Here is a 25,850-nt window from a genome sequence, read left to right on the forward strand (position 1 = left end):
TTTACTTTTCGGTCTGCTTCGTAAAGCCACTGATAATTGAGGACAGTACAGGATTTCTAAATATTTTGGTAAAGAAACTAAAAAGCCACACACAACTTTGTTTGCCACTGATTTCCACGCCAACAAGGAATACACGACCCCGCCGCATGGGCGCGCGCCCCCTTCGCGCGGCAGTGTAGGGGGAGGCCTGCCACCCACTCCCCGCTAGCCGGACCGGCCGGCGCTTGCGCGCGCACTTGCCGCGCTCCGTCCCGGCACCGCGCTAGCCAGCCCGCGCCGCGGAGGGGTCCTTCAGGCCTCGGGCCGGGCAGCCCTGCCTCGGGTCCTCGCGCGGTTGCGTAGCAGCTGCGAGGACGCGGAGCGAGGCGGAAGCGGCGAGCCGCGCAGTGGGAACCCCGGCTGGCGGGTGGGGTCCGAGGCGCGGTCTGGGCGGAGCGGGGCTGGGGTGGTGGGGCGGGGTCGGGAGAAGGGCGCCCCCTGGGGAACGGCTGGCCACCTGGGGAGTCCGGGGTCCTACCTCGTTTCCCGCAGGCGGCGGCCCAGCCTTGGGATCCGCCGTCCTTGGGCCCTGGGCGGGAGAAGGACGGGTCAATGGGTTCCCGCAGCGGGGGCGGGGGGCGGGGGGCTTGGCGAGGACAGAGACAGCCTGGAGTTACAGGTCTGGGTTTGGCTTTGGAACAGGTCACTCTGCTCTGGGGGGTCGTGGAAGGGACAGCCCCTCGCTATGCTCACCAAGCATGTCATTTCCCAGGTGAGGGCACCTGGGTAAACCGGGCTCGGTCCCTGCCTGAGCGGTGGTACAGCCAGGGTCCTGCTGGCATCTCCCACCCCGACGGTGTGCACACGCGGTCCTAGCTCTTGCTGCAGTAGGGTTAGGGTTAGGGTTAGGGTTAGGGTCGTGTCCTTTCCTCCGAACCCAGCACTAGGTCTGCGAATGGTGCTTGCTCAGTGGGAGCCTGAAGGCATCATTTCTGTGTGCCTCACTGGCTCAGGATCTGTGTATTGCACACTCTTAGTACAGTGTGAAAAGTTGTCTTTGGCAGTGAGGAGAGAAGAACAGAGCTAGAGGTGATGTCACACCGAGGTGTTGGCATTGGGTGATGTCTTGGACAGACGAGGAACGTAAGGACTGAAGGGCAAGAATTAAGTATTTGGTTTTTTACATGTTATTTGTCCCTGTGTGGCAGAACGTACTAGTCCAAGTCTGGTGGGCAGCTGCCTGAGTCTGCTGCCGAGGGAAGCAGTCGCAGTGGAGGTACAGGTCTGGCGCCATCCATAGTTAGGAGATACTTGAAACTAGCAGAGACTGAAGTAACCCTAGAAAAGAGGGTCTGGAGAACGCCCACAGTGAGAGAGAAAGAGGCAGCTACTGATTGCAGCAGGGTGAAGAATGAAGGGGAGGTGAGGCTTGAGGTACGTGATCAGGAATACACATTCGATGTTTCTGGCTCTGTAGTCTGTCATTCAGTAATAAGAGCTTAGGCCTACAGAGCACTGTCTCTGTCTCACAGTGACTGGGTTTTGTAGGGGTTTTTTGGGGGGGGGGGATTGGTCCAGTTTTACTGGTGAGAAAGGTTGCCCATGTGCAACTTGTGAAGTAGTCTTTCCAGGTGGGAGTGGGAGGTGTGGCCCTGACCAGAGAGCTTCAGTACAGACATGACACAGAGGATTTGGAGGGGGACAAGAGTACACCTCCACAGTTCAGCAAGTGGCACCCAGGTTGGTAGTGAATAGAGAAGGGTGGATGTGTGTCCTTGGTCCTTTATCTCATCAGCTTCTCTCTCCTGTCCAGGAAGAAGAACATGTAGATTTGGTTGAGGAAACTTCTCATCTCTTTAACAGTAGTCTCCTCTTGATCTTCCCAGACAACGACAAGCCCCCACACCCACACACCTCCCCGGGGCTGGACAGCCAGGAGCCAATGGCCAGCGACAAGGCCAAACCCTGTGAGCTCAACCAAGACAAATATGATGCTGATGACAACGTGAAGATCATCTGCCTAGGGGACAGCGCTGTGGGCAAGTCCAAGTATGTTGGGAGATGAGGGAAGAAGGACCAGGCCCACAGCAGGTCGGCCTGGCCTAAGGGACAGTGTTGTGGGCAAATCCTAGTATGTTGGGAGGTGAGGGAAGAAGGACCCGGCCCACAGCAGGTCGGGCTGGCACAGAGGAGCATGACTTCTACAGGATTGATAAGGGAGTAGTCTTGGCTGGAACCTAGGTGTGTGGCGGGGAACAAGGGGGATCATAGCAGCTGTGTGTGTTGGGGAAGGGGGAGCAAGTCATAAGGACTGCGTAAATAGAGCTCTCTCCAGGAGTCTTGGCAGCAGACATGGGACGGGTCACCCAGGAGACTACTGTAGCAGTGCAGGGTGAGGCGGTGAGAGCTGAGGGACCCTGTATGTTCTGTGTGGGCAGAGAGTCTGCAAGGGGGAAGGAAGACCGGTGACATATTGATTAGAGGTGGCGCAGATGCCTTCTTGGAGGAGCTCCCCAAGAGGAAGCAGAGTGGAAGGAAATGAGGACCGACTGGTCAGCCTGGAGACCCCACTGCCCATGTGCGCAGTTTGGGACTCCACACCTGGAGGGTTGAAGGGGGCTCTGCAGTGCTGGCAGATCCTACGTGTCCCTTTCTGCCTTCACCTCAGGAGAGTAGAACAGACATCTTGAGTCCTGTCTCCTGGTGCTCCAGATGTGCCTTGTCTCCAAGCTTCATTGTTGGCTCCAGGGGCTTTGCAGGGTCTGAGGCCGTCTTCGTGGGTTCACACACTCTCCGCCCCACCCTGTGTCCACATAGTAGGGTTCCACTGTCGCTTTGACCATCCTCAGCAATGTGTGTGTACAATGAAAATGAGGGTGAGTGTTGTAGTTTGGGGAGATTGCACAGTAAGGAACACCCGCTATGTGCCAGCCAAGTGTAGTGTTTCCCAGCAAACAGGGAGCAGAAGTGGCAGGAAGATGAAGAGGGCGAGGGCTTCGGAGAGCAGAGCTCAGTGTGAGGCCGAAGGTGGCCTGCCTGCTTCCTTAGCACTGCTCAGCTCCAGGTTCAATGCTGGTTTCTTACAAGCCTCGCTTAGGACAACAAAAAGTAGGAGTCCAGGAGGTCAGCAGGACTTCCAAGAGATCGGAACATCGGCCTCTACAGCCTCAGCGTCTGGAAGACCATCGGGCCTGCAGGGCAGACGCACCCGGCTTCTCTGAGGGGCTCTCCTTTCTCACGCGGCACGTTCATGCCTCTTGATTCCACTTCTTTGCATCTGTGTTTCTGGCCCCTCAGCCTCTGTGGACTTGTTGACCTAGCTCCCTCTCTGCCTTCACGCCTGCACATACCTCCTTCCTGAGTCGGCTACTACCGCAAGATGTTCTCCCCTAACAAGCTCTGACCTGGCCAGCTCATGATCTGATCGTCTAGCCTGGGTCCACTTTAAGGGGCGTTAACTCTACAAATGCTGAGTACTACCAGGGTCAGACCGTGCTCTCGGTGATCAGGAAGGGCCCGTCTCTGTGTGCGCACTTACAACCATGTCACTTGGAGACCCTAACTGTCCTCCAAACGTTTTCTTCATGTCTTCTGTACCCTCAGGGCATTGCTGACCAGTCCTGAGAGGAACCCATGCTCCCACTTAGCTTCTCCTTCTGTAGCTCAAGGAGTCATCTTCCCCTTGGGGACAGGGGTGCTTAGGCTATTTTGGGCCTTGCCTTTCTTTTGTGCATATGTGGGGTTTTTTTTAGGATTATTTATTTATTTATTTGAGAGAAAGAAAGCACAAGCAGGGGAGAGGCAGAGGGAGAAGCAGGCTCCCTGCTGAGCAGAGAGCCCCATGCAGGACTTGATCCCAGGGTCCTGGGATCATGACCTGAGCTGAAGGCAGATGCTAAACCGACTGAGCCCCCCAGGCACCCCTTGGGCTTTACCTTTCTTTAGGATTTCTTTGGAGCCAGATGCTCCCTCCGTCTAATAACAAATGTGGCCTTTCCTTATCCACTCTTTAAGAGAGGTTAGCTGCAGACATGGTTTGCCCCTGACTCAACCACTGAAGCTTCTCGCCTCCATTTGTTGGGGGGAGAAGAATAATAGCAAGGCGTTCCTCGCAGTGCTTTCTAAGTGACTAGCCCAAGGGTGGACGCATGGTAGGTCTTCAGTGGGTCTTAGTTTTATCTTCACATCTGCCACTAGTTTGACCTGATGAAGAAAATAAATAAATAGAAGTCTTTGTTCAAAAACAGAATGGTTAGCTCCAGATACATTGCCTTTTTCGGGTGATAGGATGTCATCCTCCCCCTTGAGCACCGTCCACCATTATGCAAAGCGGGCGGAGATGCGCACCCTCTAGGGCCGCGGAGTGTGAGCACAGACTGGAGTCAAACAGGGGAGATGAGTGAGCACATCTGCACAGCCTGACCCCTGTCACCTGCCTTGTTCCCCCGAGGCCAGGAGGGAGCGGGCTGGATGCCTGGTGGAAGGGGCCTCCCGAGAGGGCTCTGGCCCCTGTGATACTTCACAAGCTTCTGGGCCAGGAGCGTCGGGACAGTCACTTGTTCGCTGCCCGCTGTGATGAGCCAAGTCTGAAGCTCTGCCGTCCTCCGCACCGCGAGCCCGTGCTGTCTCAGGCAGGTCTAACCTCGGCTCTGTCTCTGGGCCCCTGCGCCTCTGGCGGCCATGATCGCCCTGGGAGGGTTTCCTGCTTCTGTATAAGACGCTGGTGCATTTTCTTTATAATACGGATGCTGTTTCTGTTCGGTTGTAAACAGAACCTACCATCCTTCTGCAAGGGAAGCTACAGTTTTAAATCTTAGAAATACAAAATCATGGCTATAATGTATTCAATTTATAGACAGAGAGAGAGTAGCCCTTAATATGTGGGGAAAGTGCAGTGGTCACCTCAGGACATTGGTTAGGGCAGGCCCGTTTATGGAGGTGACATCTGAGCCAAGGTGTGGAGAAGGCAAGGGAACAAACCGTGTGTGGGGAGGAGCGTTTCACTAGAGGGACTGGCTAGTAGCCGGAACAGAGGGAGCAGCAGGAAGTCAATGGGAGAGGAGTCGGGGTGGGGCTTGGGATCTGAGGAGGCTTTGAATGGAAAGAAATGGAAAAATTGGGGATGGTTTAAGCAGAGGAGTGACCAAATCTGAATAATTTTTTAACTGGATGACTGACCGAGTTCAGAATAGATGTTCCTCTCAATCATCAATAGATCAAGCAGGGAAAAAAGTGGTAAGGAGACATTTTGACAGCACATTTATCAAGGCTGATTTTTCAGAGATCATATTTAAGACTTTCTAAGATGATGACTAATTCTGAGGAGCACCTTCTCACTTACTGGTGCTTGTTGGTCACTGGAAATCCTCCTTTGTGAAATGTCTCTTTAAAGACAGGTGCTCATTTCTGTTGGACTGTTTGTCTTTTTATTATTGACTTGTGGGAATATCTTCAGACATTCTGAACCTTCTTTCAGTCTGCAGTTTTATTCTTACTGGTGTATTTTGATGAACAGAAACACTTAATTTTAATAAATTGAACTGTTAAAAAATTAGTTAAAGAAAATGTTTGAGATATAATATCTAAGATTGCGGTGGGGTACGACATGATGGTTTCACATACATGTGTATTGCGAAGTGATCGCCACAGTGAGGTTTGCTGGCACATCCATTGCCTCACAGAGGGATCTTGTTTCGGTGTGTGATAAAAGCCCTGAAGAGTTACTCTCTTAGCAGCTTGCAAGTACTTGACGCAGTATTGTTCATTGTGGTCACCACGCTGGGCACAGAATCAGCAGAACTTGCCTGTCTTATAACTACAAGTGTACCCTGTGACCAACACCTCCTATTGCTCTGTGCCATGGAATAGTACTCAGCCCTTTAGCAAGAAGCAAATCTTGCACCAACATGGCTGGGTCTTGAGGGCATAGCTCTAGTGAAATAGTCAGAGAACGGCGAGTACTGTAGGGTCTCACGTATATGTGGAATCTTATTAAAAAAACAAAAGATGCAAGCTCATAGATACAACAGATTGGTGGCTGCCAGAGGTGGTGGGTAGGGTTTAGGGAAGGAGGTCACAAGGCACAAGCTTCCAGTTTAAAATAAATAAGTCCTAGGGATGTGATGTCGGTAACACTGTACTGCAATCTGGAAGCTCTCATCACAAGAAGAAATTCTGTAGCTATGTGTGCTGATGGATGTTAACTAGGCTTATCGTGGTTATCATTTCACAGTTTGAAAAAAGCCTTGGGGCACCTGGGTGCTCAGTCATTGAGCGTCTGCCTTTGGCTCAGGTCGTGATCCCACGGTCCTGGGTTAAATCCCACATCGGGCTCCCTGCTCAGCCAGAGGCCTGCTTCTCTCTCTCCCACACCCCCTGCCTGTGCTCCCTCCCTCGCCGTGTCTCACTCTGTCAAAGAAATAAATAAAACCTTAAAAAAAGGAAAAGAAAAGGGAAAAGTCTTTAACTCATTTTTTTAATTTATTTTTTATTATTTTCAGCATAACAGTATTCATTATTTTTGCACCACCCGGTGCTCAACTCATTTTGAGTTAATCTTTGGTGAATGGTATAAGACAGAGATCCAATTTCAGTCTTTTATATGTGGATTTCTAGTTTTCTTAGCACCATTTATTGAAGAGACCATCCTTTTTCCATTGTGTGTTCTTGGTTCCATAGTCAAATATTTGGCCATATACGTGTAGGCTTATTTCTGGGCTCTCTACTCTGTTCCATTGGTCTATGTATCTGTTCTTATGGGAGAATCATGAAGATTTGATCCTATATTTTCTTCTAAAAGTTTTCTAGTTTTAACTCTTAAGTTTAGGTCTTTGATCCATTTCGTGTTAACTTTTGTATATTGGTATGAGGGAAGGGGCCCACCTTCATTCGTCAGCAGGGGAATATCCAGTTTTCCCAGCATCATTTCTTCCCACTGAGTGGTCTTCGACACCCTTGTCAGAAATTAATTGACCATATGTGTGAGGGTTTCTTTCTGAGCTGTGGTCTGTATGTCCATATTTATGCCAATACCATACTGTTTTGATTATTATAGCTTTGAATGAAGTCTAGACCTCAGGGAAACGTGAGTTCCTCAAGTTTGTTAATCTTTCACAAAATAATTTTGGGTACTTAGGATCCCTTGAAGTTCCATACGAATTTTGAGATGTGTTCTTTTATTTCTGCAAAAATGTCATTGGGATTCAGATAGGGATTGCATGGAATCTGTGCATTGCTTTGGGTCGAGTTATCTACCTCACAACAGTAAGCCTTTAAACCCATGAACAGTGTCTTCCCACTTATTTAAGTCTTGTTCAGTGTCTTAGTTATACTGTACAAGTGTTATGTCATCCTGGTTAGATTCCCTTTTCATGTTGCTCATTGCCAGTGCATAGATGTACAGTTCAGTTTTGTGTGTGGATTTTATATCTTGCAACTTTGCTGAATTTATTACCTCTGGTACTTTTCTGTGGATTCTCTCATCTTCTGTGTCTAAAATTATGTTATCTTTGAAAAGAAATAGTTTTACTTCCATCTTTCCAATCTGGATGCCTTCTGTTTGCTTTTCTTGCCCAGGTGCTTACGTTGAGGGCTTCTTCTAGCTGACGCACTGAGTTAAGATCACACAAGTCCCTGATGAATGAGGGACATAAGGGTCAGCAGGTAGTCCCCACAGCGTCTGAGCACCCACTCTGGGGAAGTGAAAACCCTGGGGTGGTTTTGACTGAGGGCACTCTCCGTATACCCACACAAAGGAAGTCAAGTCCCAAGATCTATCACATACAAGTCCCAGAAGTGGGAGTGAAACAAGCCGAGGGAAGAGCCGTCCTCCATTCCGGGTCACACTGTTTGCACGCTCAAATCTAAGTGGTTATTTATTTTATTTTTTTAATTTAATTTACTTATTTCTTTAAGTAGGCTTCATGCCCAGCCCTAGGGCTTGAACTCGTGCCCCTGAGAGTGAGAGTCACATGCTCTACTGACTGAGCCAACCAGGCACGCCCCCTAAGTGGTTATTTTAAAACGTGCCAGGGAAAAGCGACATGGGAGCTTGGGGTGGGCATCCTAGGCTCAGGTTCTTATCGGAACATCCAGACTCGGGGTGAGCAGGATTGCCCTGCTTGTCAGGCACCTGAGGGCTGGGCTGTCATTCTTTCACTACTGAGTATGAGGTTGATTGTGTCTTTCCATACATGGCCTTTATCCTTTTGAGGAAATTACCTTCTGTTGCTAGTTCATCGAGTGTTTTTGTCATGGGATGGTATGGGTTTTGTCAAATGCTTTTCGTGCATTTATTGAGATAAATATGTAGGGTTTTCCTTTCGGTCTATTCATATAATACACTTGATTAGTTTTCTTAAATTGAACCACCCTTAAATTCCAGGAGAAGTCTCCCTTGGTCATGGTGTATAGGCCTCTTAATATGAATTTGGTTTGCTATTATTATGTTGAGGATTTTGACATCTATATTTGGAGATACAGTTTTCTTGTAGGGCATTGTCTGCCTTTGGAATCGGGGTAATGTTGGCTTCATGGGAAGAATTAGGAAATGTTCCCTCCGCTTCAATTTTTTGGACAAGTTTGAGAAGTATTGGCGTTAGTTCATTAAATGCTTGGTAGAACCCTCCAGGGAAGCAACCCAGTGCTGGGCTTTTCTTCATGGGAGGTTATTCATTGCTCCTTATTGGGTGTGGGTCTGTTCATACTTCCTTCTACGTCTTCAACCCGCTTGGTGGCTTGTGTATTCACGGAGATGTATGCGCTTCCTCTAGATCGTCCAGTCTGTCGGCACACCCTTGCTCATGGTGCCCGCTGACAATGTGCTTTGTTTCTGCAGAGTGGGCGTGAGTGTCCCCAGTCTCAGTTCTGATTTGGACCGTTTGTGTCTTCTCTCTCTGCCCTCGGCCTGCCCAAGGCTTGTTGATTTGTTGATCTTTTCCGAGAGCTCATTTTTTATCTCACTGATGTTCTCCCTTGTCTTTCTCTCCTCGTTTTGTTTATCTCCACTAGAGTCTTCATTACTGCCTCCCTCTAGCAAGCTCGTGTTTAGTTCACTCTTTTCTGTCTAGTCCCTTAAGATGTACATATCACTTGTTGATTTGAGATATTTCTTCATGTTTAAGGTATTTGCTCGTAGCTATAGTATTTGCTTTTGGCACATCTTCGGTTTCATCCTTAAGTTCTGGTTTGTTGTGTTTTCATTTTCATCCATCTCAAGGCATCTTCTAATTGTCCTTGTAATTTCGTCTGCAACCCATTGGTTGTTTAATATTGTGTTGTTTAATTAACATGCAGTTGCGAATGTTCTGGTTTTCCTTCTGTTATGTATTTCTGGTGTCACTCCATTTTATTGGAAAAGATACTTTGTATGATTGCAGTCTTTTTTAATTTTATTAAGACTTGCTTTATGGTCTCACCTGTGTTCACTTGAGTAGAGCGTGTCCTCTGCTGCCGTCGGGTGCAGTGTTCTCTGTACTTAGCGTCGGTCCCGCTGGCTGTAGTGTTGTGCACGTCGTTGGCTTCCCTGTTGGTCTGTCTCTGGTTCTACCCGTTACTGACCGTGGGGTTGGAAATCTCAGCAGGGTCGGTGTTTACTTCCTTTCTTCTGGGACTCTGTTTCAGGTGCATATATGTTTGTAGTGTTTATGTATTCTTGCTAGATTGAAACTTTTATCACTGTGTACTATCCTCCTTTCCCTCCTAACTTGTGACTGGAAGTTTATTTTGTCTGACTAAGCAGAGCTGCTCCAGCTCCTTTTGGACACTGTTTGCATGGATTATCTCGCTCTCTTATTTTCAGGTTTTTTGTGACGTTGTGTCTACAGGGAAGCAGTCCCAGCAGCTCGTGCGCGGATCAAGTGCTGGGATGTATGTTGCCCGCCTCTCACTTGTAATGGGAGAGTTTTATCCACTGACACTTGAAACAACAAGAATTATCAGTAAAGGAGGGCTTATTTCTGCCATTTAGCTATTTGTTTTTCTGTCTTTTTTTCCTCATTACTTCACTGCTGCCTATTTGTTTTCTGATTTTTTTTTAAGATTTTATTTATTTATTTGATGGAGAGAGATGACAAACAGGCAGAGAGGCAGGCACAGAGAGAGGAGGAAGCAGGCTCCCCACTGAGCAGAGAGCGCGATGTGGGGCTCAATCCAAGGACCCTGAGATCTTGACCCGAGCCGAAGGCAGCGGCTTAACCCACTGAGCCACTCAGGCGCCCCTGTTTTCTGATTTTTTGAAGTGTGCTATTTTTGTTCTCTTCTTCGTGTTTTATGTAGTTCTTTAATTGTTTCCTAGTGGTTATCTTAGAGATTACAGCTACAGTCTTAGACTTACAACAGCCTGTTTGCGTAACACGGGGTTGTTGGAACAGCACAGTCGCGCCCAGTGAGCTCTGCCCCACACCTCCGTCTTGTCTGGCACAGACTGCGTCTTTATACATTAAGTGCTCGGAACATAGATTTATAATTACTGCTTTGTGTGTTTGCTTTTTAAGTCATGCAGGAGGAAGGGGAATTACAAACCAAAAGCACAAGAGTACTGGCTTTTATTTGTACCTATGTAGCTACCTTTACTGAAGATCTTTATTTTTCCATTCAGCTTCAAATTACCACCTAATATCCTTTCATTTTAACCTAAAAGAGACTCACTTTAGCATTTCTTATAGGGCAGGTCCACTGGTAATGAGCCTTGTCAACTATGTTTATCCGGGAATGTCTTAACTTCATTCTTGAAGGATCATTTGCTGGATGTAGAAATCCTGGTTGACAGCTTTTTAAATATGTCATCCCACTGCCTTCTGACTTTAGGGGTGTCTGAGGAGAAAGTGGCCGTTTGTCTTACTGAGGATTGTATCTTTAGGTTTCGGCAGTTTGCCTGTGATGTGTCTCAGTGTGGGTCTCTGGCTTTATCCTGCTTGGAGTTTATTGTTTGCTAGGTATGTGTACTCAAGTCATGATGTGTGCAGACTTCAAGTTTGGGAAGTTGGTTTTGTTGGTTTTTTTTTTTAAGATTTATTTATTTGAGAGAGAGAGAGCCTGTGTGCTTGTGGCGGCGGGGGTGGGGGGGCTGGGAAATGGGCAGAGCAGGGAGGAGAGGGACAGCCGACTCTGCAATGAGCACAGAGCCTGATGCAGGGCTCCATCTCATAACCGTGAGATCATGACCTGAGCTGAAATCAAGAACTGGATGCTCAATTGACTGAGCCATCCAGATACCCCAAGTTTGGGAAATTAGTAGGCATTGTTTTTTCAAATCTCTGTTTTCTTTATGATGTATATACTAGTAAGCTTTATGTTGTCCCACACCTTCCTTAGGCCCTGTTCCTTTTCATTCTTTTTTTTTTTTTTTCTCTTGCTTCTCCGACTAGGTAAAATTGCCTTATTTCAAGTTTGCTGGTTCTTTCTTCTGCTCAAGTATGTTGTTGAAAACCCTCTAGTGAGGGTTTGGTTTGGTTTGGTTTCTTCATTATAATTAATGTGCTTTCCAGCAGCTCCAGAAGTGTTGTTGGGTTCCTTTTCATAATTTCTATCTCTTTATTAATTTTCTCATTTTGTTCATATATCATTTCCTGATTTATTTTAATTCTTCATCCGTGAATTCCTTTAGTTCTTTGAGTACATTTAAGATAATTCCGGTGTTGGGACGCCTGGGTGGCTCAGTTGGTTAAGCAGCTGCCTTCCCAGCATCCTGGGATCGAGTCCCACATCGGGCTCCTTGCTCGGCGGGGAGCCTACTTCTCCCTCTGCCTCTGCCTGCCATTCTGCCTGTGCTTGCTCTCTCCCCCTCTCTCTCTCTCTCTGATAAATAAATAAAATCTTTTTTTAAAAAAAAAAAAAGATAATTCCAGTGTCTGTGTTTCTTCTGGGATTATTTCTGTCCAATTCTTTTTTTTGTGAGAATATCCCATAGATTCTCATTTCTTTGTTTGCTTTGGCATTTTTTTTGAAGAGAATTAGGGATTCTGAGTATTTTAGTATGGTAACTTTAGAAATCAGGTCCTCCCACTTCTCAGGGATTGCTGATTTCTCCTTGTTTGGGACTAGGTTTATCTATTTATAACTTTTCCAAACTATTTTTGCAAAGTGTGCATTCTTTGTTGTGTGTGGTCACTGATGTTATCTGTGATGTTATCTGTGACATCTATGATGATGTTCTGTTATCTGTGGTCCAACCACAGTGACCTGACAAGATTTCCTTATGTTTCTGGCTCCAAAAAAGGAAACAAAAGCAAAGGTATTCCTGGCCCTTGAACTCTCCAGCAGATGCCAGCAAGGGAACCCTGCAGCCTGAGAGAGCCAAGACCTAACTGTGCAAAATATGCCACCAGACTTTTTGAGGGCAACGCTAGCCTGACCCTGGGAGCACAGATCATGAGGTCGGTGCGGCGGGCCTGAGGAGCGGCTGAGGGCTGCTGCTTGGCCTGTGTTGCTCTTTGGCTGGGCTCCGCACTCTTCTTTTACGTAGTTCCCTCCTGCGTGCTGTGTGTCCAGGCAGGTTCCAGTGTTCAGAATTCGTTGATTCTGATCCACTCTTCCAGTTTACTGGATAGATCAGTTGGGGGCTGACCCCCTGTACTTCCTGCTCCACCATTGCATTAAACAGCCTAAAGATTGGTTTTTCCCCAGACAGATATTCAGCTGCTTGGACACCACTCATTGATGAAACAGTTCTCAACCCCACCAAATCACAGTGATGCCTTTGTTCTAAATGCAGGGACTACACATGTGGCTGAATCTGTTTTGGGGGCTTCCTTGTTGTGTGTCTTCCTCTGCTCCAGTGTACGCTCCGTGAACTCAGGGATCTCCGTCTGGTTTGCCCGGTGTCATGGCACCCGCATAGTGTCTGGCCAGTGGTAAGCACTCAGTAAATTTGTTTTAACTAGTTTGTGCTAAAATTATTTGTCTGTTCACAACAGAACATTTATGGTGTTATCATTTTTTGATATTAAACCCAATACTGAGGTGGATATTTTCACACCTACCATCTTGGGTACACTTTGGCCTGGGGGAAATGGCCTCGCTTTAGGGTTAGTGCAAACTGTAGGATACCCAAATGGCTCTCCAAAACAGTTCTGTTACCTTTACACTGCTGCCAGCACAGTGTAAGAGTTTCTCTCGCTCTACAAAATCCCCAACATTCTGTATCCTGTGACTTTCTGAATTTTGCCAGTCTGTATTAAAATGATCAAATCACTAAATTTAAACATTGAGCATCTTTTCGTAGATCTGTTACCTGTTCATCTGTTCATATTCTTAGTACACAGGTTGTTTGTGTGTTCTCGAACAGCCATTTATATTTTCTTTATATTCTTTTTTTTTTTTTTAATTTATTTGACAGACAGAGATCACAAGTAGGCAGAGAGAGAGAGAGAGAGGAGGAAGCAGGCTCCCTGCCGAGCAGAGAGCCCGATGTGGGGCTCGATCCCAGGACCCCGGGATCATGACCTGAGCCGAAGGCAGAGGCTTTAACCCACTGAGCCACCCAGGCGCCCCTTTTCTTTATATTCTTGTCAGTTGTTGGCATTGCATGTATCTTCTCCCTGTCTCTGTGGGTCTTGTTTGCTTTTTTTTTTCCTTAACTTTTCATTTTGAAATAATCTAGATTCACAGATGTTACAAAGACAGAGTCTAGAGAGACCTTGTGCACCCTTCCCCCAGCCGCCCCAGTGATCGTATCTTGGGTAGCTGTAGAACAGCATCAAAACCAGGACATTGCCGTTGGTTCAGTGCATGCATAATTCTGTGTCATTCTATCACATGTGCAGATTTCTGGGACCGTCATTGGAATCAAGATACCAAACTTCAGTCATGCTACCCATTTTAGTCCCACCCACCCCACCTCACTTCCCTCCATCACTAACCCCTGTAACCACCGATCTTTTCTCCATCTCTATAATCCTGTTCTCCTGGCAACATTGTATAAGAACAGTTACACACCTGTGACCTTCTCTGCTCCACAGAGCAGTGCCCTTAAGACCCATCCAGGTTGTTGCACTATCAATACTTTGTTCCTTTTTGTTGCTGAGTAACATTCCATAGTGTAGATGGCCACAGTATGGTCTTCAGGACTGTTCCAGTCACCTGTTAAGTGGCATTTCAGTTGATTCTGGGTCTTGGCTATTACACGTGAAACTGCTGTGAACATGTGTGTGGGTTTTTGCATGGACATGAGTTTTAATTTTTTGGGTTGATCATACCGTGAGTATATGTTTCATTTGTTAAGAAACTCAATCCAGGGGCGCCTGGATGGCTCAGTCGTTAAGCATCTGCCTTCGGCTCAGGTCATGATCCCAGGGTCCTGGGATCAACCCCTGCATCAGGCTCCTTGCTCTACGGAAAGCCTGCTTCTCCCTTTCCCACTCCCTCTCTCCCTTTCCCTCCTGTCTCTCTCTGTCAAATAAATAAATAACATCTTTTAAAAAAGAAAAAAAGAAACTGATTTGTTTTCTAGAATGTCTGTTTTCCCAGTAGCAGTACAGTATATGAAAGATGTGATTTTCCTGCACCTTTGCCAAAGTTTGGTGTTGTTGCTATTTTTTATCCTAGCCATTGTGACAGGTGTGGTCTTGGTTTCTATTTCCCTGGTGCTTGGTGGCGTGGAATGGAACACCTTCTTCTGGGCTTATTGGTCATGTGTACATTCCTCTGTGGTTAAATGTCTCTTCATGTCTTCTGCGTATTTTCTTATTGGTTTTTTTTCTTTCTTTCTTTCTTTCTTTTTTAGCTATAGAGTTTTGGTAATTCTTTATTTTCCCAGAAACCGGTCTTTGTTGAATCTGCTATTTGCAGACATGTACTTCCCATCTAGGGCTTGTCTTCCTGCTGTCTTATTACAGGCTTTCTCATAAAGCAGAAAGTTTCACTTCTCATGAAGTCTGTTTGCCACTTGTTTGTTTTATGGGTCATGCTTTTGGTGTTACCAAAGTCATGGACTTTGATCTTCACCAAGCCCTGACTCCAAAGGATCTTTTTCTTAGGTTTTCTTCTAAAAGTTTTACATTTTTACATTTTATACTTAAGTCTGTGATCAGTTTTGAACTACCTTTTGTTTAAGGTATGAGGGTTTAGGGTAAAGGTTTGTTTTTTCCTTATAGATACTCAGTTGGCATCACTTGTCGAAGAGGCTGTTGTTCCTCCATTGAATTGCTTTTGCACCTTTGCTAAAAACCAGTTGGCTCTACTTCTGTGAGGCTATTTCTGGATTCTTTCTTTTGTTCCATTCATCTATGTGTCTGTCCCTCCACCAGCACCACACAGTCTGGACTAAGGGAGCCATAATAAGTCTTAAGATTGGTGAGAATGATTCTTCCCACTTTATTCTTTTTCAAGTTTGTTTTAGCTTTTTTAAAGCTGTGTTGCCTGTCTACATAAATTTTTCATAACCTTGACAATACCTGTATAACCTCTTGCTGGAATTTTAGTGGACATTGCATTAACCCTGTATATCACTTGTGGGAGAATCGACATCATGTTAGAGTTTTCCAGTCTATTAACATGCTATGTCTCCCCATTTATTCAGATCTTCTGTAGTATTTTTCATCAGTATTTTACACTTTTCAGTGTACTAGTCCCCTCTGTTCCTGTTTCTTTCTTTGTCTGTTTGATCATGAACGGGCGTTATATTTTTCAGATGTATTTTCCCCATCAATTGACATGACCCTGTGACTTTTCTTCTTTAGCCAGTTACTGCGGGAGAAGACGTTGCACCCCTGAAATAAATCATATTTGGTCATGGTGTACATCTTCTTGTTATGCATTCCCAAGTTCTATTTGCTAATATTTTGTTAATGCTGTGTGTCTATATTCATGAAAGATATTGGTCTGTAGAGTTGTTTTTCTGTACTATCTTTTGATATCGGGATAAAGTGACTTCATAAAACAAACTGCCTCCTCTTCTCTGGTAGAGGTTGTACAAAATTGATATTAATTCTTACAGTGTTTGGTAGAAATCTACCCTAAAACCATCTGGGCTTAGAGATTTATAGTTCTAGGACTATTCAAATGATCTGTTTATTATTAGGTTAGTTTTGCTTATTTGTGCTTTTATGAATTGGCCCATTATTTAAACTTTTTGTATCTTCATTTATTTCAAGCACATTGTAGTTGTTCTTTTTTTTTTTTAAGATTTATTTATTTATTAGAGAGCATGCGTGCTCACAGTGGGGGAAGGGGGCGCAGAGAGAGCGAGAGAGAAACTCCAAGCAGATTTGCGCTGAGCACAGAGCCCAGTGCGGGGCTTGATGTCACGACCCGAGATTACAGCCCGAGCGGAAGCCAAGAGTCGGCCACTTAACCAAGTGTGCCACCCAGGTGCCCCGTACTTGTTTGCTTGTGACAGCTGCTTTTAAAACTTCTATTGAGGACACCTGGGGCTCGGTGAAACGACGGCCTTCAGCTCAGGTCGTGATCCCAGAGTCCTGGGATCGAGTCCCGCATCGGGCTCCCAGCTCCACAGGGAGTCTGCTTCTCCCTTTGACCTCTCCCTGTCATGCTTTCTCTCTCCCTCTCTCTCTCTCTCTCTCAAATGAATAAATAAAATCTTTAAAAAAAAAAAAAAACTTCTATTCATTGTCTTTTTTCATTCATTTTAAGTTCTTCCTGATTGTAAACGGTAAATGATTTTTGGTTGACACTTGGACATTTTGAATATCCTGTTAGGAGACTCTGGATCTTATTCACCCCTTCTGTTTTGTCTGGCTTCCTGTGGCATTGCTTCAGCAGAAGGGGCAGAGGCAACACTGTGGTCTCCACGGGCCCCATGCAGTGGGGGCAGGCGTCTCATCACCATCTGGCAGGGTGGAAAGTTCTAGCTCCCTGTTGGGCCTTCTTTGACCCCAGGGCATCTTGGTAATGTTGTTGAGGCACCTCATTATGTTCTCAAAGAGTGGGAGTCTAAGCTCTGCACGCACGCTACTGTTTCTCCTGTGGTGTTCGCATGGTGGCTGTAGTCCAAATGTTTTTTTCCTAGGCACTGGGTGTGCAAAAATAAACTAAAATTTCATAAACTTCTTTCATGGGCCTCCTATTCCAGTTGAGAGAAATACTGACTGTCTCTGTTGTGATTACGCTCAGGGCAGAGATAGAGTACGAGGAGAGCTAGACCTTGCCTGTCACAAATAAAATCATCAGGGAGGGTGTCGTTGCTCAGGTGACATTTGAGCGAAGCCCTGAAGGACCTGCAGAATGTTAGGGAAATGGTTTTCGGGTGGAAGGCCAGCCTCCCTGGCATCAGCTTCACATGAAGCAGCAGGGGCAAGGGTGTTCGTCAGCACCGCGCGGATGCGAAGCGGGTGGTCCAGGAGCCTCCCGTGCACGGCCGTGCGCACGTGTTTGACGTCGGCTGCTCTGTTGTGAGGGGCGAGCTTGGAGAATGGGGTGATGCCACTAACTGGACACTTCAGGGGCAGGGACAGGGTGCGTGGGTTAAAAAAACTCACTTTTAGATTTATTGAGTTTATGGTTCAGACAGACTTCTCCAGTGTAGGTACATGGCAAAGCTCCAAAGACAGGTCTCTGTTTCTTCAGCTCCTAGTAGTGACCAGTTGTTGGTGGTCATTACAAGTGTGCGTCCTGTCTGGCTGTGTCTGCCCTGGAAGGTGGAGTCCCTGCCCTCAGGCAAAGCAGCTGTGGGTGCTGGATGGGTGTTACAGCTAAAGGGGGCCAGGGCCTTAAGGGGAGCCAGGAAGAGGGTAGGTGGGCAGTTCCTGGGCATTGTCCTAAAGGGCAGCTCCGTGGCTGTGGAGTGAATGGGGGAGGGGAGCCACAGGTGGCCCTACGTTGTCAGCCTGGATGGGGTGAGGCCTTGGGGCACGGAGGAGGGGGCTTGGAGCGTGTACCTGACCACCTTGCACACTGTCCTTACAGACTCATGGAGAGGTTTCTCATGGATGGATTGTATCCTTCAAGGTTTCCGGAGCCCTTGTCCCTGTGACCCTTCCCCCTCCTGCCCCCTCAGCCTCACTGTGCACCACTTAGCTGCCAAGGTCTGGGGAGGGGGTAGGTAGTGAGTGCCCGGGGTCCGTCCATGCTCATGTCTTGCCCGCGGCCCCGCACAGGATGGCTGCTGTGTACTTTGGAGCTTCCTGACGTTTGCATTTGCTTTCTGTCAGGAAGAGTGTAGGATGGCTGTAGCTCCGGCTTTTGTGCCTGGATTCAGTCTCCACCTCCGCCTCCTCGTGAGCTCTGGTAGCCTCTCTGACCTCCAGACTTGGGCTGACATTTCACACTTCTCTGGTGGGAATGAACTTTGTAAAACAGGACCTGCGCCCTCCTCTCGCGGATTGTCCGCACTGGGTTTGGAGGGAGACACTCCCTGGCAGCCGGGATGGTTTTAAAAAGCTTCCCGGGTGGATCTACGGAGAACCGTGGCAGGAAAGAACCCCGGAGTGACCCTCCTCCCTGCCCTGGGTCCCCAGGAGTGTGAGTAGATCTCGCTTCACCGCTACCACGAGCCCCTTCGCACCCGCCCACCCCACCCCTCGCAGCTTCGGGAAGTCTCCTTCCCCAGGATTTTGTCAGGGTTTCACACACAGGCCGTTCATAAACAGCTTGTCAGCTGTCTGGCTTCTGGAGGCTTTTTTCCTGGAACAGTCACGTGCTGCCTAAGTCTGGGTGTCCTCTCGGGCCTGTTGGAGCCCCATCCATAAAGGACTAGGGCAGCCTACGTGATACTGTTGGTGACGGCTTCTCTAAAATTCCACTCTGTGTTGTCCCCGGTACGTAGACGGCCAGGACACCCCCCAGCGTCGCCTGCCCCTCGCCTTCCCAGGGAGTTTGTGCCCGTGATGTTTGAAGCTGCTTCTCTGTCTGCAACATTCATTCAGTTTGAAATACGAAGAACTCCAGAAAGAAAAGGAGAGGGCCAGTTTCATCTTCCAGTGCCCCCACCCCAAGCACCTTCCTTGCCTGCCTTTTGTTCATCTCTGTTCCTTAACCTGAATGCAGTCAGCCACAGCAGCTGTCCACGTATGCCCTGACCCTGTACAAGCACACAGCCACAGTGGATGGCAAGACAGTCCTTGTGGGTAAGCAGCACCAGGCCGGGCCATGGACTCTCGAGGGAGAGGAGAGGGGAGGGGAGAGAAGTCCATGGGAGAGAGGCAGGAAGGAAGTGAGACCCCCAGCAGAGAGCAGGGGTGGTAGGGAGGAGCCTGGGATCCTGGAGCCCAGGGAACAGGGGAGGAGGTGCACAAGGCCTCGGTCCAGCTCTCTGACCTGGTATTCTAATCAACCAGTGGAAAGAAATAACAGTAGTGGTCTGAGTATTACCTTCCACAAAAGGTTTTGACTTTCTGTGACGTCACCGCCTCCTGCTTGGCTAGGCCACGCATCCTGCCTGGCTGTGTCTACCATCGGTGGCCAGCACACATGGGAAGTCAGCATAGTTCGACCTTGAAAGGCTCTGCATCTTGGGGGGGGAGAAGAGGAAAACCTGCCTTCTCCCTTTCAGGACTTCCTGTCTGCACGCTCCTTCCTCCTGGCCTGGCCATGTGTTTCCCTGTTACTCACTGTCTTGCACACACACGTACACAGACCTTCCGTGACACCCCCAGGTGCATTGTGTTCTGATGACGCACACGTGCGAGCTCTGCGGCCTTTGTTCCTCCCACGTGTCGTGTCCCTGCACACACAGATCTGCACAGAGATGCCCAGCATGTCCGGGTCCCTCTGCCCTCCAGCCGCACCAGACAGAGTTGTGTTCCTGTTGCAGACTTTTGGGACACGGCAGGCCAGGAGCGGTTCCAGAGTATGCACGCCTCCTACTACCACAAGGCGCACGCCTGCATCATGGTATGAGACCCGCCGGGCAGTGGACAAAGGCTCTGTGAAGCTTGCAGGGTGACCCAGCAGTGCTGAGCCCACCTCACTAAGGCTGGGTACTGGGAGAGAGGGGGTGGGGGCAGCCTGGGGAGGTTCCAGAGTGAGAACATGCCCGGGTGAGCTTCTCTTTAAGTGGGGCTGGATGAGGGACCCCCATCCAGGGGTGGAGCACCTCCAGGGCCTCTGCATCGGGCTTGGCATCTAAGAGCAAGGAAAGTCCTTCCCTGGTGGGGAAGGACTATTCCAACAGGCTTCCAAGGTCCCCTCGGCCCCATCACCTGGTCCTGCTCCCAAATGAGCCCCTCTCCTCTGTGCTGTCTAAAACCCCCCTATGGGGGCTCCCCATAGCCGCAGGGTAAAAACTGCCATTCGAGGACCTGAGGGAGAACTAAGGAAGCGCAGGAGAGCTGTGCCAGCCTGTGTGCGTAGGGCCCCTGCACAGTGCCCTGGTTCCATTCTCCAGCTCCCTCATCCCTTAACACAAAATCTCTTGACATTTTCCAAATTGTGATATTAGTACCTGTAAGAGGACAGAACGAGACGGCGACTGGGTACGGCACGGGGGGGGGCAGTGCAAGCCAGCAGTCCCACCTGGAGGCTCACACGGTCAACGCCTCTGACCCTGGAGAAGCAGGAGGGGGGAGCCCAGCCATGTCTCCCACTTCTGCACTGGCGTTTGGAGCTCTGAGCTTACCTCCACTCTCTCTCTGGAGGAAACCCCCCCCGCCCCCCACCTTGGACACCTCTCCATCGGCTGCATTTAGACCCTCCTCTGACGCCTGGGGCTGTCTGTCCGGCCAGCATTCCTTCATGCCTTTCAGTGCAGCTGTCTGCTGCATGGGGCCTGGCAGGTAGAAAATGCTCGCCTTGCGGTGACCATGTGGGATCCGATAGTCCCAGCGGGAGCTGTACTCAGAGACTGGACGGGGCTGCTCCTGGGCCCCGCCAGCTGTTCCTCAGCTCTCAAAACAAGATCAGACCTGGACGAAAGGTGACGTGACCGTGGGAGGCAGGCTGGTGTGAAGCAGATTCCGGAAAACTCACTACGAGTGTGATTTGTAAGAAGTCTTTATTAGGGATTCAAGACAATGTGGTCATTTGTTGATATGGGGCCTGGGTGTACCGTGGAAGGGCCTCCCGGGCGGACCTCCTGCTGCCTCAGCTGCGACAGCTGCTGCCCCAAGCCCCCTGCCATGCAGAGCAGCCCCTGTGCTAGGTGAGGCGCATTTACTCCCATGAAGGGAGAGCAGCCATTCCAGCAAGTCCCCAGGCTGTTCTGGATCCACTGCTGTGCTGGGGCCGTGTGGGCCTGAAAGCGGGAGTCTGGCCAGGGGGTTGAGAGCCCCGTCCTTGCAGCGGTCGTTCCGAGCACGTCAGGAACCCTGGCCTCCCCTGCCCTTAGAGCGAGTCTGCCCGTGCTTGTGCATGTTGCTATTTTAAAATAGGTAAAAACTATCCACTGTAAAATGCTAATCCAATTACAAACTGTACAATAAGAAAAGATAGTCGTCCGACTCCGGCCAATGCAGTGAGAGGGACCACTGCGCTGTGCACCCCACGCCCCTGCAGTGGGTGGTCGCAGAACGGCTCCAGCGTCCCAATCCACCGGAACACGCAGACCCAGAGCCTGAAGGAAGGAGGCTGAGCAGCTCCTTCCCTTCAAGCATCCGATTCGCCTCCAGGCTGTGGGTGTGAGCCAGCGGCTGCAGGCAAAGGTGGAAAGGTGGTCCTGAGCGCAGATCTGGCCGGCGAAAACCTGCCACCTCCCGCGTGCGGACCACCATCCGGAAGGCCCGGGCCACCCTCCACAGCATCAGGCACGTGATCTGCAAGAACGGGGACCAGCCCATGGGCACGTGGCTGCTGCTTGTGGAATCAGCACCATCCTGAGCGCCCATCCCCCACTTCCAAAGTAACGAAGATGTCAACCACCTCCAAATAACAAGAATAGATAAAAATTACTTTTAAAGGGTTTAAGATACAAAATGAACAAGAAATTAAACAAAAGTTTTGAAATTAAAAGTACATCGATAGTGGGTGCCTGGGTGGCTCAGTTATCTGACTGTTGATTTCAGCTTAAGTCATGATCTCAGGGTCATGGGATCGAGCCCCGTGTCAGGCTTGTGCTCAGCAAGGAGTCTGCCTGAATTTCTCTTTCCCTCTCTCTTTCCCCTGCTTGCACTGTCTCACTCACTCTCAAAAAAATAAAATCCTTATTTAAAAAAAAAAGTAAATAAATAAAAATAATAATCTTTTAAAAGTACACTGATAGTAACTATGGGAAATCTTGGAGGGATTTAAAGTTATTACAAAGGAATTTTTTTAAAAGATTCATTTAGTTATTTTAGAAAGCGCATGTGCAGGCAGTGGAGAGAGGAAGGGCAGAGGAAGAGGAAGAGAATCTCAAGCCGACCCCCCGCCAAGCATGGAGCCCGACGTGGGGCTCATTCTCACGAGCCAAAGACCATAACCTGAGCCAAAACCAAGAGTCGGACACCGAACCAACTGAGCCACCCAGGTGCCCCGCATAAGGAATCTCAAGACAAAGTTGAAGTAATACCAGTAACAGACTAAGAAAAAAAAAAAAAAAAAAGATTTAGAGTTTGCAACAGACTATATTGATTAGTACAATGATATATCCTAGTTATAATAGGTACACCGATGGCAAGATGACAAGAAAGGAGGAAACATTTTAAAGGCACCTTTTGGATTGGGAGGTTCTGGGGGCTTCCCTGGGAAGGGTGGGCCCAGGGCCGCTCAGCGGCTTGTGTGTGTCAGGTGTGGTGGAGTGCAGACACTGATGGCCCTGAGCTCTTTTCCGTCCTCTGCTCACTGCAGGTGTTCGACGTGCAGAGGAAAGTAACCTACAAGAACCTGAGCACTTGGTACACAGAGCTTCGGGAGTTCAGGCCAGAGATCCCATGCATCGTGGTGGCCAATAAAATTGATGGTGGGGCCATCCCTGCATCTGGGTGTCCATGCTCCATGGGGGACCCACCACCACACATTGCCTCCTCCATTCCTGGGGCAGTGAACCCTCAGTGATCTGTCCTCCTTCCCAAAATACAGCCCTTGTTTGCTCTCCATCAGTCTCTATCCAGTAAAGATCCCAACTGAGCCAATCTTTCCTTTCCCAAGATGTAGATCCCTGTTAAATGAACTTTTTCTAGGACATGTCCCCTGACGGCCCCTCCCTGTCCCACTTTCTGGCATGGCCTCCGGCAACCTCTCCCTTTCCCCTAACGGACAGGCCAATGTCCTACCTTCTCTTTACAGCAGACGTAAAGATGACCCAAAAGAGCTTCAATTTTGCCAGGAAGTTCTCTCTTCCCCTGTACTTTGTCTCCGCTGCTGATGGTACCAATGTCGTGAAGGTAACGGTGGGCTGCAGAGGTTAGGGAAGGCCAAGTACTTAAGGGAGCGGGGAAGCTGCGAGGAGAAGGGATGGTGGAGAGGACGGGCGTTGCTGCAGGGGCCGTGAGTGGGCGATCCAGAGTGAGCGGTGATAGGAACGGGTCGTGGTTGGTTCTGACAGCAGGGAAGATGGTGGGCCTGGGCTTGGCAGAAAAAGTACATTGATGGGGAAGTGAATCGAGGGGTGAACTTGCTGACTTTAGGGGTGGAGTGTTGTGTGGACATATGACGGGGACAGGGCATTGGGACCCATTGCCATGTCTTCCTTCCCGCCGCTGCCACCTACCCCCAGCTCTTCAATGACGCAATTCGATTAGCTGTGTCTTACAAACACAACTCCCAGGACTTCATGGACGAGGTTTTGCAGGAGCTTGAGGTAGGTCAGGGGGAAGTGTTAGACGGGATCAAGCTTCTCTGCACAGGGTTGCAGAACGAAATTCAGTAGAGCGGCTCCTGCCGGCCCTTCGGGCAATGCACGCTCATCATGCACGCGCCCCGGGAAGAGTCAGACCCCCCTGGGGAAGACATAGGGCCAGGCCTCACCTGCAGCCTTGTCCACAGAACTTTGATTTGGAGCAGACGGAGGAGGAAGTGCCAGACCAAGCGCAGCGTGGCAACACTGAGAGCCCCTCCCCTTCCTGAGTCAAAGACGAAAGCCTCGCTCCTCATGGACTTTGGTGGGGGTGTCCTTCTGAACCCCTGCAGCTAGGAATTGAAAAATTCTTGCCGGCCGTCCCCTCTACCTCCTGCGAGCCCACCCATTCCATTTGCCTCCCCGCCTACCATGGCCCATGACTCCTGACCCTTCCACAGTTGTCCTCTCCCCTGTGCTCAGGGACTGGGGTGGGGTCTGTACCAGCAAGCACCCTTGGCTGGTGCGAGACAGGCAGAGTAGACCCTGAAGCAGAATTAGAGATCAGTATCCTCAGCCTCCCCAGCTTGTGCAGTGGCTGGGAAGAGCTTCAGGAAACATGCTTTGTGTGTGTCTCCAATAAAAGGAAATTGAGGTGTTTTCTCTCCCAGAATTGACCTTGGGGCCTACTCATTGCCTTTCCTCCAAAGGAATGATTTCTAATCCCTGACGGCCACGGTTCCCACGCCTACAGGTTCAGGGGGCCTCCATCCTTTTTTCTCAGAAATGGTTTTGAGCGGACATCTGTTCCTGTCACAGGACAGGTTTGCCTTTAAAGCCCAGGGAAACAGGTGACGAGTCCTATAACCCTTAGCAATACTGGGAAGCATGCCCGTGTGGATTCAAAGAACTTCCCTTTACAGCCCCTGTTGCAGCAGCTGATGCTTTCCCGCCTTTTTTTAAGGACTGTTGTGAGTACTGCCCCGTGAGTGGGGAGAGGGGCACCCTGCTGCCTCCCCCACTTCTCTCCAGGACTCACGGGTCCGTCGTGTGTTTGTCATCATCATCATTTCCAGTGTTTTCATTTGTATAGTAAAGTTCGAATTAACATAAACATCGCATGTATGTGCATGCTTGTAGGTCTGGATTCCACTGAACAAAAAGCCCCGGGAGAGCCACGATCATCAGCTAGACGAATGAGGGCCCCTGCCTCCACCTGCTGTGTGGGGAGCCCGGTCACCTCTGCCCTCACGGAGACCACTGCAGTGGGTTTCGGTTTTGGTTTTTAAGATTTTCTCAGAGAGAGAGCATAAATGGGGCGGAGGGAGGAGCAGGCTCCCCTCTGAGCAAGATTAGGGCATGGATGCTGAGATCATGACCTGAGCCAAAGGCAGACACAACCAACTGAGCCACCCAGGTGCCCCGGACTTTAGAGTCTGAAAAAGAACAAGTATTTGAGAAGAAGAAGAAATACGAACAAAGTTTATCTGCCTTTAAATTGCTAATAATTATAATTTCAACTGAAAATATTTACTTGACCCAGGATTTTGAGGAATGTGCTATCCTGGTGAGGTGGGCTTTTAAAAACCACCAGAAAAAATGGGCGTCTGGGTGGCTCGGTGGGTTAAAGCCTCTGCCTTCGGCTCGAGTCTTGGTCCCAGGGTCCTGGGATCGAGCCCCGCATTGGGCTCTCTGCTCGGCAGGGAGCCTGCTCCCCCCTCTCTCTCTGCCTGCTTGTGATCGCTGTCTGTCAAATAAATAAATAAGATCTTTATAAAAAGTACCAAAAAAAAAAAAAAAAGCACTTTGGTGTTGTAAATGACCAGTAAGTATTATAATGCCTTTATCAAGATTTCCTTCAAATACCAAAAAAATCTCCCATCAGTATTAGTTTTACATAACCATTTTGCATCAGGTTCCCCCTTAGAGGGGAGCAGGAGAGGGCAGGAGGCCAGAACGCAGCAAGGGTGCGGTCTCCCTGCCCCCTGGAAGCTCTGGAGGGCAAACTGCCCCACGGAGTTGGTCCCACTTGGGACCAGGGGGTCTTCGCGTGGTAGTCAGCCACATGTGGGAGGAGGAGGAGGGGGAGGTGATGGCGCCTAGCCTCCATGGCCAAGGGGCGTCCCCCCCGGCAACTTAGCAAGGGCAGCTCTCCGGGAACAAGGGCTGGTGGAACCCTCCATTGTCACAGCAGCCAGGGGAGGACTGCCTGGGCAGGGCGCCAGGAGCGTCTGTGGCCACCCACACTCTCATGCCCCGATCACCTGCTCCTGGGAGTTCACTCCAT

General features: G+C 49.1%; 1 protein-coding gene across 8 annotated transcripts; it reads left to right on the plus strand.

Moving 5' to 3' along the window:
- The first annotated feature begins 341 nt into the window (after positions 1-341).
- RABL2B (RAB, member of RAS oncogene family like 2B) lies at positions 342-24,677 on the plus strand. Of its 8 annotated transcripts, XM_044227186.1 has the most exons (10): positions 344-406; positions 1,188-1,413; positions 1,866-2,028; positions 17,842-17,871; positions 18,922-19,001; positions 19,610-19,767; positions 22,636-22,747; positions 23,074-23,171; positions 23,504-23,587; positions 23,773-24,677. In XM_044227186.1, exons 3-10 carry the CDS (start codon positions 1,922-1,924, stop codon positions 23,851-23,853), a joined length of 750 nt encoding a protein of 249 aa, XP_044083121.1. In that variant the 5' UTR covers positions 344-406; positions 1,188-1,413; positions 1,866-1,921; the 3' UTR covers positions 23,854-24,677. The 8 variants fall into 8 exon arrangements, with proteins under 8 accessions (XP_044083125.1, XP_044083121.1, XP_044083118.1 ...); XM_044227190.1 differs by lacking the exon at positions 1,188-1,413 and having other exon boundaries at positions 342-406; positions 1,793-2,028; XM_044227183.1 differs by lacking the exon at positions 1,188-1,413.
- The last annotated feature ends 1,173 nt before the right edge of the window (positions 24,678-25,850 follow it).

This window comes from Neovison vison, chromosome 12 (assembly GCF_020171115.1).
Source record: "Neovison vison isolate M4711 chromosome 12, ASM_NN_V1, whole genome shotgun sequence".
NCBI lineage: Eukaryota > Metazoa > Chordata > Mammalia > Carnivora > Mustelidae > Neogale > Neogale vison.